The following is a 16298-nucleotide window of genomic DNA, read 5'->3' as shown; positions in this document are numbered from 1 at the left end:
CACTTTTTATTCTTCAGGGTATATTGTGTGTGGGCTAATTTCTCATTGGATTTCTGGATGTTTTACAAAACCTGTTACAAATATCTAAAAAGACACTGCAAAGCTATTTTAGATTAGTGCAAATGAAGCTGTAAGTCAGTTGTATTTCTGATTTCACCATTGGATAATATACAATTTTGGGGTTCTATATCACTCTTAAAGAATAAAATGGTGAGAAAATCCATAGCATTAACATTAAAGTTTTATTATTAAAAACTATATGTTTAAAAAAAAAACCTTACATTTGAATTTCATGTCAAAATTCCAGTTAGCAGCTTGTGTTAACTAGTGTTAAACAGACTAGATAAGATAATCCTTCAATTTATTCCACACTGGAACTTTTCAGGGCCAATAAAGAAGGTTCAGTTCTCATTCATCAGAATAGAGTTAATTAGCTTTCAGTTATATCAATTATTGCACAGTAACAGTAAAACTCCCCGTCCATGCTCACACGCCAATAGAGCCCCGTATGTCTTTCTTTTTTATTGATATTTATGCACTTTAATACGTTTAAGGTCTCGTTTTACACTCAAATAAAAGCTCAAATATACAACTGAAGTTTAACAAATAAATAGAAAAAAAATCATAGAATCAATGCAGAAGTTCCCAGTAGGATGCTTTGCTTTCACTCTTCTGTCCAGTTCATCACAAACCAGCTCCACAGAGTTAAAGTCTAGAGACTGAACCATGGTCCACTCTTATGTTTACACGCTTTCCATCTAGTTTTATCCTGAGGTAGTTCTGGTAGAGCTTGGATTAAAGTTATGGCTCATTATGTTGCTGTAGGATGAAGCTCTGACCAACTTTAACAGAGGAAACTGATGCTATTCTAATTTTTTTATTATTATTATTATTATTATTTTATTTCTAGTGCTTTCTATTGTTGTTATACTTGAACCACTTTAGCCAGGAGCTACCGTTCAAATCTTCTCGCATGTTTTCCATGTGACCACTAGAGGGCAGCAGACTCCTTCAACTGTATCCTCATGTTTTCTTTACAATAACGTTCATAAGAAAAACAAAATGGCCTATTTAAAACAAGTCTGTACTTAAATTGCACTTTGATTGATCTCCATCTCACTGATTTATTTACTTTACTGCCTTTACTCTTTTTACTCTCTCACCTAGAAAGAAATGCTGACCCAGCCTCTTCTGTCTCTGAGTTATTGCCTCTTCAAACTAGCTCCGACCTGTTTGAATCTCCCACAGTGGTTAGTAAGTGAGCGGCCCTTATCTCCTCTGAGCAGGATGTTTCGCCAAATCATGAAGGGAGGGATCAACAGGTACTTCATCAGCGCCTCATATCTGCCTGACCTATGAGCGAGCTAACGGTTTGACATTCCTACAGCTCAACACGCGTCCAGCGTCCGCCAGCTTGAACATCCTGAACTTCCCTCGTAATGTTTTGGTGAAGACATAACCTCATCCCGTTCGGCGTTTGGTCCATTGCGTTTGTTTACGTTCTCCTTCTTCCCTGTTATTGCTGCGTTAAAACACAGCTTTGATGAAGTGGAATGAGGATTCTGGATCAGGGATGTAATATCAATCCACCCAGTCACTCAACAAAGTAGATAATGATGCTATCGTGTACTTTTATTTTGTTTATAACACCTTTCACCTGACCACTTTGCCAAAACACTTTCAGGAACACGCCTAAGCTCTGGAAAGGAAGCATGTGACGTGCTGCTGCTGTTCTTGTTTTCTCGTACACACTGAACACATCGTTTGCTACTGAATGTTTTCGTAACGTGAACCGTGACCACGCAGCAGCCTGTTGTTGAGGACGTCGGTGTGAAGCTGTTTGAGGTTAAAAACTCCACAGGGAAACTTTACGGTACACGGAAGGAACGCTGAGAAGGGAGTTGTTTTTTAAATCTCTTTCCACTCCGGCCTTCTTGCAAAAGACATCTATTTAGGACAAACACGGAGGAAATTTAATGGTGTCCATGAACATTTTGGAGCTCATTCATGGTCCTGGTCTCTTTTGAAAGCCAAGACTTTGACGTTTCTGTCACAAAAGTCACTCTAAGTGATGTTGTTATTGAGTAATCATAGTTCGCACACAGTTAAAAAAAGAAGAAGTTGTTGAAAAAGTGCATTGTTTGAATCCTATAATGACTTTTATCAATGAAATCAGAAGAAAATTACATATTACAAGGGTTGAGCTGCGTCCTTATAGCATTTTAAGAATTGCATTTGTCTGCACTGATGATCCTGGAGGTCTGAACTGTTATTGTTGTTGTTTGCTGGACACTTTTTGGTTGTTATACACATTCGTTTAGTGGTTTATGTGGAAGAAACTTCACGTTTAGGTCAAACTGAACTGAAAAAAAGACACCTGCTTTCATCTAGAAGCCCTTTACAAGGATAATACGGCTTCCTGTATAATATTATGATGACGGCTCGTGAGAAATTACATTTTCTGTGGAGAAACCAGTAAGTTAAATTATCTGTGGGTCTAAATTGTGATTCCTTTGCCGGTTAAAAGCTGCAGACAGTTTCTGTTCTCACTGAGTGGACGCACTGAACCTGTGTTATTTTCAGGGAGGAGGTGGAGGAGGGTGGGGGGGGCTGTTTCCCCCTCCCTGACTACAGGTGCCAGGCAACTCTCTGTGCCCTTCACATTCCCCAGTATCGGTCACGTGACCAGAGTTTGGCCTGAGTCAGAGCGCGACCAGATCCACTCACAGAACGGCCTTTCTTCTCCTTTTTCACCCCTCGTCATCATCATCATCATCATCAACAACATCAACATCATCATCCAGGTTTAGATTCTTGAGGAGATTGATTTTCTTAACGCGCTGTTTATTTATTTATGTGTGTTTTTTTCAACTTTAGCAACCCCCCCCCTTTTCCATTCTCAATCACACCAAATACTTAAAGTGAACTCATGTGGAACCTTGTGTGTCTTTGTACAGCTGGAGAATACGAAGGAGCAAGGAGTCAATCATTAGATCAACAATGACCAAACAAGCCTGAGGGTCTTTGACAAGTCACTGGAACAGCACACAGGAAACGGACAAACAAGACTCCCCCCGTCACGATGCTCGGGGGAAAGAGCTCGGCTGATGCGCTTCAAATATTTTTCTATTTAAAACAAACCCTCAAATGTGACGTTTTCCGACTTGTCTTTGTAATTTAAATGAGCTCTAATCTGTAGTTACTGTAACCGCGACCAGATGTCAAGCAGTTCCTCGTCCCTTTGTCGGAGGCGACACTGATATGCGACATGTTGACAACGGTTTGAGAAGTAACGCGATACGACATCTAGGGACCTCTCCCATATTTACTCTGAGATATTCATTAATATTTCACGGCGGCTGTTTCTGCGTGCGAAACCGTAAAGAAGGGAAGGAGGCGTGGCTCTCGGGCCACAAGTGAATTATCACGGAGGTTTTATGAAGTGTAGATAACTGCGTGCAGATCTCTGAAACAACACGTAAGAAAAACAGGCAGTGAATGATTGAAGGGAAGTTAAATAAATCCAGGAAAATCCCAGCAGGCTTCGAACATGAAGCAGATTCATTTTTAAAGCAACTCCCCCACGAATTAATACATGTAACAGCCACCAAACAGCCAAACATCCAGGGATGAGAGAAGTGCAGTGGATCATAAAGCAAATAAATAAATAAATAAATAAACATCCTATATAAGCCGACCGGAGCGACTCCACTCCTCCCTGCTCACACTTCTCGCCTCTGTCCGGTAACTGATCCTGTGGCTAATTGTTCAGAGCGTGTGTGGTTAAATTGCCAGTTGCAGGTAACATAGTCCTCGGCATCGAATTTCACGGATACTCTTACGGAGACACTGTCATGGATGGAACACTGTCATTTTTGTCACTGACTCACGCGGAAAGTTGACGTGATCTTTGCGGGGAAATAAGATGAAACATGAAGTCTTAAAAACTGTCGTGTTTATTTAAAAAAAAAACTTGTGAAATACATATGTTTGTATATAATAATACCATAACTTCAGTTCTAAATGAACCCAGGATGCTCTCACGCTGCCTCAGTGCACATTGTAAAACACTGAAACCCCGACACGGCTCCCATCCCGTCCTCTCCTCTCTGCACTAAATACAGTCGTAATCTGTCTCGACTCTTACAGCGGATTAATGATGCTCATTCCACAGTATTTACAACATGCAGCCCTCCAGATTCATCCATTTTGTACACAACAGCGCCTTATTGCGAAGCCAGCAATGAAAAAAAATATTACAGTATTTTGCCGTAAACATTGAGAAACTATGTCTGCATAAAATCTGGGTGATAATTTGACAATGACAACAATGTTTTAGCGCGTTGAGTCGCACACACGCAAGGAATGTACACACACGCGTCCCTTTGCGTGCTTCTTCTGTCTCTGAAAAAAAAAAAAAATCATAATTCAGAGATACATAAAGGCAAAACCAAACACATCCTCCACTGAGCAGTTTCCTTTTCTTTCGACGTGGGGACAAAATTTGAGTCTTTTTCTTTTCGTCGCGTTCATACATAGTCTTTCCTCTCCAGTCCCGGGCCACCTGCAGACCGCGGGGCTGAGTACGCCATCCGGGAGGGGTTGTATCTGGTCTCGCGGGGCGGGCAGGAGCAGCAGAGCAGCCCGCCTCCGAGAATGAGGAGCGCGGCCGCTGCCCACCCGATGTACAGCGCGGCCCCCAGCTCCCTCCGCTGGGCGTCGGTGAGCAGCGGGTTGTAAAAGTCCCTGATTATGGTGTTGGCGGACCAGGACACGGGAATGAGCTGCATGACCCCCGACACGATGAAGAAGACCCCGGAGATGATCATCACCTTGGCCTTGGACGCCTCGTCCTCGATGCAGTTGGTGCACTTGGCCCCGGCGATGGCGATGAGCATGGCCAGGATGGCCAGCAGGATGGAGATGACGGTGAGGGCTCGCGCCGCCTGGAGGTCCTGGGAGAGGGCGAGCATGGAGTCGTAGACCTTGCACTGCATCTGCCCCGTGCTCTGCACCACGCAGGTCATCCAGAGGCCCTCCCAGATGATCTGAGCCGTCACGATGTTGCTGCCGATGAAGGCCGTCACCCTCCACATGGGTAGGGCGCACGCCACGATGGCAATGATCCATCCCAAAATGCACAGGGAAATGCCTATCAGCTCCAGCCCTATAGACATACTGGAAGCTCTTCTGCTCTTCCTCTGCCGCTGAATATATGTCACACCTTTTGAGATTAGATGACGGAGGCAGTCTGGAAGGAGTCGCGCAGAGACCCGGTTTGTGGTGAAATTAGTTTCAGGCCTCGCATCTGTGAGCGTGTGATGATCTGTTACCTCGGCTTCCACCAGTATCCTTTTTATAAGGGCCGATCAGGTGGAGGGGAGGAGTCCTAGACGCAGCTGACATCACCAGAAGGGGAGGAAGGACCTGGACGCTCTCAAGACTCTCCGCTATCGGCTTACATGGCCGACTCCACAATGGGCCTGACCACAAAGAGGCCTTTTACAGCTGAAGGGGCGCGCAAGTGTGTTTTTACAGGCGAAGAACCAGTTTAAGTTGGATTCGGAACCATTGTATGACTGGAAACGGATTCATGTTCGAACCATGTGCAAGAAAGGTCAATGAATGAACACAATTTGACCTCATTTCTGTGAAAATCTCACATCTGTAAACTTTAAATTTAATTTTTTTTTTTTAATATAATACAACATTCCTCCCAACTTAGCTCCAGTTCACATATAAATTCAGATAATGGAGATTTTGATAATTTATGATGATTAGCATGACGCCACTTTCCTCCATTCTCCACCTCACTGCCTAATAACCACTAAGAGGTGGAGTTATGACAGCAGCATTATGTCTGATGGACCTTAAAGACTGTCTGTCTGCAGAATGTCCTTGAATTACTTTGAGGTCTTTGAGGAATGCCCCCCGCCCACCCTCCACCCTCCGGCCCCCGAGAACTAGTGCAACACCCCCATCCCCCGGTCTGGCTGTGAAAGAAATGAAATGGATCCATTGTTCGGGAGGTTGACTGCAGGGAAACTGACGGCATACCTGCTCTTGTTATCACTGGGCCAACAGATATGTGGGGGGAGACGGTCGGGTGAATGATGCAGAGACAGCTTGGTGTGTAATCATTCATCCATGCACCTGTTGATGTGAAGAAAACTTCTAAGCTAGGCTCACGCTACAGCCCTAATGTTTGGAAGAGGTATTTGTACGCAGACTCAAAAGACAAAGAGTTAAAGTGAATAATTAAAACTTTGTTTTTGTTTTTTTTACTTTTGCACTGAAGTTGTGACTCTTGCAAATCTTCTCGACCCTAAAACTAAGCCCTTCTTCTTTTCTTTCGCTGACATTTATTCAGCAATGGTCTGATAACATTAATGTACACCTAAGGGTAAATTGAGAAAAATGGTTCATATATAAAAAATTAAGTCTTATCATGTAGCAAATACATCCCTCATGCTGTTTTTTAAGAAAGGTATTGTGAACATAAACTTGTTGCGTCCAAACTTTTCTCCTGTAGTGTGTGCTCGTTTTGTGTGAAAAGTTTAAAAAAACTTCACAACTCGTCATGCACACAAAGATTTACATTTCATATGGCAACTAGTGGTCTCCGATCTGAAAACTTTTTATCTTTTTCAGATTTTGAAAATGGTTTAGCCACTTGAGATTGAACTGAGAATGAATCAAACGGTAGTTGACAAGAAGACAAGAGTTACTGCTGTATAAAAACATGGCTTTTATTTAAAAATGAACATGAAACACATTAACACACACCGGAAGAACTGATTTACAAAGCATACGGATAACACAAATATGCAGTTTTGAGGCTACGCGACGACACAGTTCTTCAGAAGACCTGATCAAATGTGAGGTGTTCTTTAAAAAAAAATACATTCACTACACAAACAACGCACATTTTCTATACATTTCAATCACAAATTGTACAGTTATTTCATTATTTATTTGATCATTTTAAGCCTCAGTGCTTGCGACGATGACAAAGTTTCACACGTTCAAATACTCCAAACTGTCTTTTTCCATGGTGGCAAACACGTGTGAAAAGGCTTCAGACGTAGTCTCTCCTGTCGTATCCACTCGGGACGATTGACCTGCTCTGGGAGTACATCATCTTGGACGGAGGCCCGTATCTTTTCTCAGGTTGCTTGGGGCAACTGGAGCAGAGGATGGCCCCTCCGATGAGAAGGAAAGCAGTTGCGGCCCAGCCCAGGTAGAGAGCCGCACCTATCTCCCTCTTCTGAGCCTCGGGTATGATCGGACTGTAGAACTCCATGATTATAGTGTGAGCCGACCAGGTCACGGGTATCATCTGGGTCACAGAAGCCACGATAAAGGCCACTCCGGCGGCTATCATCACCCTGGCCTTAGCTGCCTCTTCGTCCACGCAGTTGGTGCACTTTGCCCCCACGATGGATACCATGAGTCCCACGACTCCCACCAAAATGGAGATGATGGAGAGGGCCCGGGCGGCCTGGAGGTCGGCGCTCAGAGCCAGCATGGAGTCGTGTATCTTGCACTGCATCTGCCCCGTGCTCTGGACCACGCAGTTCATCCAGATGCCCTCCCAGGTCACCTGGGCCGTGACGATGTTCACGCCGATGAACGCCGACACTCTCCACATGGGCAAGGCACAAGACACGATGGCGGACACCCATCCCACCACGGCCAGGGTCACTCCAAGCACCTCTAATCCCGCTGAAGGCATGTCCGAGCTCCGCGTGGGTTCAGATGACGTCGGTCCGGTCTCGGTGGTCAAAAAGTGGTGAGAGTGAATGTGCTCCGGAGGGCTGGATGTTCATATAAGCAGCGGATTTCTTTAGACTGGAAGGAGGAGTCACTTGGTTATTGGCTGGTGAGGATTTCGAATGATCTACTGTCCCACCTCATTTTGAACAGCACCTAAAAAAAGAAAAGTCAACCTTGGCATGTGAACGGCCTGAGCTTAATCATTCAACCTCCACGGCCCCGGTAGCTCTCCCATCTGTTTGGGTGAGGGGGGAGTAAACAGAGGGTCTGGATGTCTCGTGTCTAGAGAAGTTAAAGGATAACAGAGACGGTAAAAACCAGTGGATGAATGACTGAAAGTGTCCCATTGTGGTCGTGAGTGGAGGACTAGAATAAAGGAATCTTGGCAACAATAAGTCATAAATATAGTTTGAAAATAGGGCTCGTGAATAACATTATGGTTGTTTGCATGAACTGGAAGCTGAGCGGCAGGAAAGGAGGGGCACGGTGTAGGTGGGATAGTTATTGGGAAACCAGTGGGAGTAGATAATGGGAAAGGGTGTATTTCAGAGTGTCAAGTGGAGCACGTATATCCTTCCAAGGAACTTGATAAAAACAAATTAAAAAAACACCAACTTCATATTAATTTTTGTGGAAGATCATAATTCCATTTACAAACTCTAGTGCACAGGTGTCTAACATACGTACGGCCCACCAGTGGGCCAAAAGTGGCCCAACACGGTAAAATCTGGCATAAATTTGCAAACTGTGAAAATTACACAGAACGCAACACTAGCTGCGTTTCTGAAATAAAAGCAATATTTCTGAAATTTCGATTTGTACGTGTTTCCATTGAAAGGTGTTTTGCGAATGAGCTCTGACCAAGAGGACTCGTGGACTTAGTTTATTCATTTGTCATTTGGTTCAGTTCTGTTTTCTTACTGCAGTTTCTGAAACGCGTCTAAGGAAAGAATTGACTGTACATACTACGGATGAACCCATCGTGACGTCACCCATTGGATTCTGAACCTTGAAAATGAAGCCCGAAGTCAGATGTTGGATGAGCTTTACTCCACCCACACTTTGGTTTTGTTAGCTCAGGCTACTACCTGTCACTCAAAGCGGGAACGCCCTTAATTATGCAGAATTTTAAACCTTAATAAAAAAATGAAAGAATGAATTAGAAAAAACTTCACTCCTCGTACAGTTGTCATGAATAGTGAAAAAAAAAACATTGAGACCAGAATTGTTGCTTGTACCAGGCTGTAAACATGTCTAATAAGGCTGTAAAGTTGGGCTTTTTAACATGGAGGTCTACAGGGATTTGCTCCCCTTTTGGAACCTCTGGTGGCCACTTGATGAACTGCAGTGTCTTGCACTTCCGCATGGGCTTCATCGCTCAGACCTGGAAGTTACTGCTGTACAGAAAGTCGGCAGTCAGTGCCGCTGAATGCAAACGGTAAACATGGAGCACCATATGACGTTAGCTGTTTTGGGGATTGTGCACCAGTAACTGATAAGTAACGTTACCGTTATAACAAGTGCTTTTTTCCCTCAAGTTTTTTATTGTTTTTAAATGTGCAAATAGCATAAAACAATAACAGAACATGACCAGGTCCTACATGTGTGTCTGTCGCATTTCAAACAAAAGTTGGGTTCTTGACAAAATACAAGTGGAGGTTAGCCAGTAGCAAGTTGTGTTTTAGCTTCAATACAACAGCTGTCAATTGTTAACGCCACACAAGGCGCACTGTGATTGCGTCGCTTCCTGAATTTGGTCTCGTTTTTACTTGTTTACTTCACTACCAAGTGAACCGAGACCCAAGTTTCCAAGCGGACCAGAGTTCACTGGTTTGGTTCGCACCTGAATTCGGTTGAGCTTTCACACCCGATCAAACGAAGCAAATGAAGCAAACTCTGGTCCGTTTAAAGAACCCAACAGCTCTGGTGTGAAAGCGGCCTAACTATCGTAAAGTCTCATGTCGCCATATCCCATAATTCTCTTCAGTTCTCATCACACAAGACTTTACTTTGAGGTATGAAAAACTTCCTCGTGGAAGCATAAATATCTTTCAGCTTTAGATATTTAAGAGGTTTTTCAAAATGTAGGTGTTTTTTATTGCGATATTTAGGTTTTGCACATTTCTATGGGGAATGGAAGCGCAGCCAATGAGACCCAACACAAACAAACAACACTAAACTTGGTTAAGAAATTTTTCTAAAGGATAGTTTATTGTATGTAAACATTCTCCTAATTTATTTGTTCTTCTTTGCACTAAAACAAATGGCAAAAATCTGGAGTTGTCATAACTTATAGGTTATTGTGTTGGTATGTGGCACCCGAACTAGTGACATCCTCACAAGCCATCGCTGTAAAGGATGACCTCATTATTTAGCACGCTGCCCTTAAACAGAGGTAGCCTCCGTTCAGTCACTGCTGATGAACTTTGCAGACATTTGTCCACAGATCTCAGTTTAACACTTAAAGCCAAGGGATGATTAAATATTACGCAGTGGCGTTCGGGTGTGTGCTGCCACATTTTCCCAAAATAGTTCAGCAGACTTTGCCTCCCGGTCGCTGTGGGAAGTTTTTGAGCGAGACCACATGCGGGAGCTGCAAAGCAAACAGCACAAACCCCCTGTAAGCACGCGGGGTGGAAGCCTCATGGACATTGACATTCCTCTCAGGAAGTAGACCTGCTTCTAGTGGTGATTTCATGGAAAAGTCACGCACGGAGAGAATGGGCAAACATGCGAGGAGCTGATACTATTGTGAACCTGGATCGGTGGGGAAGGGCGCTTTCTTATCAGCGTCCTTATTCTGAAGGTCACTGCATCAGGATGTCCAGCTTTATTGAATATGTCTCACAAAGAAAATCCCCCTAAAATCCCTCATCAGTTCACCAGGAAGGAAGAGACTTAAAAAGACAAGCTGCTTCGCTACTGAATTTGTGCAAACACACAAGATTATTTTCAGATTCTGAGTCACTCCACGTTGCGTTCATGCTTGTTCACTCCTACATGTTTCAGCCTCTATATCGAGAGTAATCACACTGATGCAACTCCCCTGAAGGGGGGAGGGGGTGTTGGTGCTGTGTAATGTTGTCTGGAGGAGGACTGTTTCACGGTAACACAATCTGCGAGAACCTGTGGTCTGACCTGGGGGAGTTTCCTGCATATTTAGAAGCCAGTTCCTTGGATCATTAACCTCGCTGCTCGGGTCAAAGAAAATGATTTTTCAGTAGTTCTTGTAAACCAAGAGAACTAATTTGTAGATTTAATGCACAAACTACATATTGTGGTGGCGTCGTGTTTGTTAAGGATTGATGACTTCTGAGATTTTTGGTTTCAGTCTGTAAATGATCAACGTTCTGTCATGAATCCAGTTTATCCTTATTATCATTTTACCCGTTTGTTATTTTTCAAATCGCATTTTCCACACGTCGCGCTGCTCGACACAGTTTCTCCTGAGCGAGTCCCACCTGAGGAGGGGGGCAAACAGTTTGCACAGCAGCAGATCAATGGGGTCTTTGTGGCTCGGCCCGGACTCGGTTACAGTCCAGGTTACGTCCCCTCGCAGGTGGACACTTTTATCTCTGACTCAGTTTCACTTTGCAAATGGAGGACGGTGCTACACTGGCAGGGAAGCATAAGGTGCTCTTTGGAAACAAAGCAACCCTTTGTGCCTTTTCCTCCATTTGCATTGAAATAAAATACCAAAATTTGGCATGCACCGGCGCTGCTCTTATTGGTCGGACGCTGCTGACCTCTACAGCTGGCGTGCGTTCCTGCCTCTGCATACCAAAGATCTTTGTGGCCTGAAAAGAGCACAGTTACAAACCGTGTCTCCTCTTTGAACAAAACTTAACAATGGAACAATTCTTGAAAAGTTTTTCTCCTTTATTTACAGTGTGGTAAAAAACGTGCTTTAGTCAGAAATTGCTGAGTTTCTGAAGATGAAACTAAACAAGTTAAAAGCTCATAGTTGAAAGCAAAACAAGAGATGCTCAACATGAAACATTCATCCATACTTAAAGTCCATCTACTAACCACAGATTATTTATCGCTGGTCATCATATCGCCATCACACGTTCATACATAGTCTCTCCTGGTGTATCCATTGACTGACAGAGGTTTGACGGCTGAGTAGTCCACCCGGGAAGCCGCAGAGCCGCCGCCGCCGCCTCTCGGTGCCGCAGCAGATTTGGGCGGACAGGAGCAGCAGAGCAGGGCCCCCCCTAGAATGAGCAGGCACGAGGAAGCCCATCCGAAATACAGAGCGTTACCGAACTCCCTCTTCCCCGTCTCCTCCAGCATCGGGTCATAGAAGCCCAGGACGATGGCGTGGGCCGTCCACGACACGGCCACCAGCAGCAGCAGCCCCGCCACCATGAAGGTCACCCCGGCGGCCACCATGAGCCGCGGTTTGCTGCTCACGTCCCGGCTGCAGTTGGTGCACTTGGCGCCGGCCACGGACAGGCCGATGCCTGCGATGCTCAGCACCATGGAGACGATGACCAAGGCGCGGGCCGCCTGCAGGTCCACCGGCAGCCCCAGCATGGAGTCGTGCACCTTGCAGTGCATCTGACCCGTGCTCTGCACCGAACAGTCCATCCACAAGCCCTCCCAGATCACCTGGGAGATGACGATGTTCTGGCCGATGTAGGCCGCCACCCTCCACATGGGCAGGCCGCAGGTGACCATCACCCCCAGCCAGCCGGCCACAGCCAGGATGATCCCGAGGATCTCCAAGCCGGTGGAGTACATGGTTAGAGCCGGGGATGGAGAAGGAGCCGGGCTCTGTGGGATAGAAGGGCCCTCTGTGTCCACAGGCTCAACCCTCCTGAGATGAAGGCGATATCGGATCTCTGTCGCTCAAAGTCCTGCCTAAGACTTTTAGGGAGAGAGAAAGAGAGAGGGAGAAACTGATTCTTTATACAGCTTAGACGACTGAAGGTGGAGTCAGTTTAAGGTGGCATCATGTTTACCTTCAAATTAGACTTGCACAGGGGGGATGCATCTGCACCGATTTGTAGAAAACTGGAATTAATGTTATGTAGAAAACACCTGAAATGAAAAAATGTAGCTCCTGAACTTGCCTTTTTTCTGTGATAACATTGGAAAGAAGTATTGTCCCCAAACTGAACGAAAACTCTCATTTATATTCAACATTTAGAGGCTGTTGCCTCAACATTTCTTACACATTTTTATGTTATTTTTTTTGTTTGAATTAGCGTGAACATGTGAATCTATGTATCTGTGATGTGGAACAAAAAGCTGAATCACGCACTGAATGAGAGCTCCAGAAAAACAATGACATTCTTTGTTTTTAGTTTTTTTTTTGGTGGTCGGCCACATAATCCCGTCTGGGAAGAAGTCAGGTCTCAGTAAGAATCTTCTCCTTTGAGGCAGCATTTTATTATTTTATTCACACTGAGAACAACAGAGTGCATAAAGGAGACGACACTCTTTTAAGTTTCCGTGATGCACACCACGGCAAAAACTCTAAATCTTAAATACATACTTTGGACTTAATGGTAGGTGTTGTGTAACTAATCCTCTCAAATACCCCCTTTGTATCTGATGACTTTTTTTTTTTTTCTGAGGCTGCCTCAAAGGAAAGATGGCGCTTTTTTTCCTCATCTTAAAAAAAAAAAATACAAGTGGAGGCTCATTTTATGTTTTATACCAAAAACTGGAAACATTGAAGCACAAACAGACAAGAATGGTCTTTATTTAACATTCAGAAAACAGCTCTCTATGGTCACACTGATCAAAGAATAAGTGAATACTCTCTACTAACCTGATACACCCGTTTATCTGATGGACTTTTGGGGCTGTGCCACCAAAAGCTTTCCTCTAATTAATAACCGAGGTCGCCAGAGGTGAGTGGTCGAGATGAGCATCCCTGTAATCTCGTGGTTCACTGATCTATACGAGGCGCTCGTTCCACAAGAGATATTTGTCTGCAGACTCTCAAAAGCCAAAGAGTTAAAGTGAATAATGCAAACTGTGATTTGTTTTTTTGTTGTTTTTTTACTTTTGCACTGAAGTTGCGACTCTTGCAAATCTTCTCGACCCCAAAACTAAGCCCTTCTTCTTTTCTTTCGCTGACATTTACTCAGTCGGTCTGGTAACATGAGAAAGGCATTGTGAACAGAAGCTTGAAGTTTCTTCCAAACGTTTGGTCTGTAGTGTACACACAACCTTCTCCTCCCGTCCTCCCACACACGCCTGAGAGGAAGTTAAGCTTTCGGAGCATTACTGTGGCATTGAGCATTTATAAGAAAATGAGCACGTCATTCCCTCAGATTAAGTATTATGATTCAATTCAAACCCATTCAGCCTGAATCACAGCAGACACTACACACAGCTGCACTGACAACGCCCTGAACAACACAAAAGCTTGAGGATTATACTGTTTAATTCATGTTGTTACAGGCAGGGGGAGACACCACCACCACTACTACTACTACTACTAGTAGAAATGTGCACGTTGTGTCTGACTGGATTTGCAGGACACACCTTGTCGGAGAGTCTAGGTTGTGTCTAATAGTATGAATCGTGTGCTTTTGATATGACACAATAAACGTTCCTCTTACACTGAACACTTAAGTTCATTGTGTTATTGTTCTGTGTATGCAATTTGTTTTTTTTCATTGTGTTCTTATTTCCTCCGTATTTATTTCCCTTTTTTTCTAAAAATCTTAAAATGAGCCCAGTGCTCGGAGCTAACAAAACCGACCCCCCGTTGTTTACCTGCTTTTAAACTTGAATGAGCAGGTTGCGGCAATCCGTGTACCTGCAGTACTCAGTATTAGGGAGTTCCTCTTCAGAGAAATAAAACTCACATGTGTCATGCAGCCTGTGACAACTGGATTCTGAGAAACATCACAACTCCCCTGATTATCAGATGAGGTCACGTATAACTGGATACGACTGGATGCTCCCGGAAGGAAGGCGATTCAAAGCGAGATATATATCGAAACGCAATTCAAACACATGAATGCTGGCAATGCATTTTTCATTAGCCCGCCAGCTGCCAGCTGTTGCCACGGAAACACTTGTTATTATTAGACACGTGATACAAATGTACGTGAGAACAACAAGTGCACAGGTGCCAAGGTGCAGTATGTAGAACAACACTGTCTGTGTTGGGTTGTGTAAAAAACTCATCATATTACTCATATTACATGAGTTGCATGTAAGGAAACTTATATATTTTGTACCCATATTAAATCTTTCTCTCTCTTTATGCTGAGCGAACGGCAACAGACTGAATAAACTTTTGAAGTGGTGATGGTGGAGGAGGTAGTTTACCACCACTAGGGGGCGACTGTGTGGGCATGGAATTTCAAAAATGCTAAAACATTTGTAATTTAATCGCTAGGCCCAGCGAATGTAGACATTGGGGGAATTAGTCTATGATAGGCAGCACAAAAAAGGCAGATTATTGTGCAAAAAACACAAACCCACAAACATGCTGAATATTAGAAACCAATCTGCTGGTTTGGTTCTTGTAAACAGGGAAGTGTAATAACCTTTAAGGCCATTAAAAACACGTGGTAGAGTTCAGGCTGGTGGGAAGTTGAGGTTTAAATCAGAAACTGGAAACTGATGACTTGTGTCTGTAGAAAGCAACTTTCTGATGGTTTTTGAAATCTCAACTCCTGCACCAGTTTCTTAGAACTGAAGAAGCTACTTGGATGAAACGTCTTCTCAAATCCATGCAGGTTTCAGTTGCCTTTTTTTAAAAAAACGAAACAAAACTCCTTTTGGATATAAACCATGACCTGGATGAATGAGAACCTTCACAGACCTCAGCAGCAATAAGCAGCTGGTTCTGGTTGAAAGTAAAGGAGTTGAGGTAGTAGGAGGCCGCTCAAACACAGGCTGAGGTCTGATAAGCCTCGGGCGGGACTTCATTAGAAGATGTTCAACTAACTCTTCTTACATTCAATATGAATAGAGTCAAAGTGAAACAAAAAATAAAATAAAGATACGTTTGAGAGTGACTCAACTTTTAGTTACTGGTTTGCTTGATGGAATGAGTTAAACACTTTATCTGTAAATAACAGACAGGACATGGGATGTTTGGATCCACGCCCGATTACTTAAGGAGTTTAGCACTTTTGCAGCAGGTGCTGCAACTTGACTGGATCATTTCCAGGGAACAAGCATGTAGCGACTTGCACCATGTCCTCGGTAAACATTCACCTGCCGTGGGAGTGGGAGCCAGTCTGACCAGTTTTAAGGAGGAGGTGCTGCAGGTAGAAGTTATTTCACTGTAGGTTTTTGAAATCTCTCTGTATCTTCTTCTTTTTTTTTTAATCTCATCAGCTGTGTGTTGCTAAAAAAAAAACTATTAAATCTCATTTAGTTCAGTGTGTCAAAGCTTGTGAAGTGGTGATTTCAAAGTAAAACGTTAAATAAATGATAATATAAATCGTCCCTTTGCTTTGAAACCACAAAAGAAATCTCTGTCTCTCGTGAAATCTCTATTGTACACAAACTAAACTGGAAGTCCCCCAGGCCGAACCACG

General features: G+C 43.8%; 2 protein-coding genes across 2 annotated transcripts; both read right to left on the bottom strand.

The window, feature by feature from the left end:
- Positions 1–3938: 3938 nt before the first annotated feature.
- Positions 3939–5345, bottom strand: LOC125014177 (claudin-3-like). The gene has a single exon (XM_047595243.1). It carries the CDS (start codon positions 5175–5177, stop codon positions 4530–4532), a length of 648 nt encoding a protein of 215 aa, XP_047451199.1. The 5' UTR covers positions 5178–5345; the 3' UTR covers positions 3939–4529.
- Positions 5346–6728: 1383 nt separating this feature from the next.
- On the bottom strand, positions 6729–12652 carry LOC125014110 (claudin-4-like). Its single transcript, XM_047595158.1, has 2 exons — positions 12032–12652; positions 6729–7742 (listed from the first exon to the last, which is right to left on the bottom strand). Exons 1-2 carry the CDS (start codon positions 12520–12522, stop codon positions 7079–7081), a joined length of 1155 nt encoding a protein of 384 aa, XP_047451114.1. The 5' UTR covers positions 12523–12652; the 3' UTR covers positions 6729–7078.
- Between the last annotated feature and the right edge of the window lie 3646 nt (positions 12653–16298).

This window comes from Mugil cephalus, chromosome 9, assembly GCF_022458985.1.
Source record: "Mugil cephalus isolate CIBA_MC_2020 chromosome 9, CIBA_Mcephalus_1.1, whole genome shotgun sequence".
In the NCBI taxonomy this organism is placed as follows: domain Eukaryota; kingdom Metazoa; phylum Chordata; class Actinopteri; order Mugiliformes; family Mugilidae; genus Mugil; species Mugil cephalus.
The sequence above is the reverse complement of the archived record's forward strand: the minus strand, read 5'-3'. Positions and strand labels throughout refer to the sequence as shown.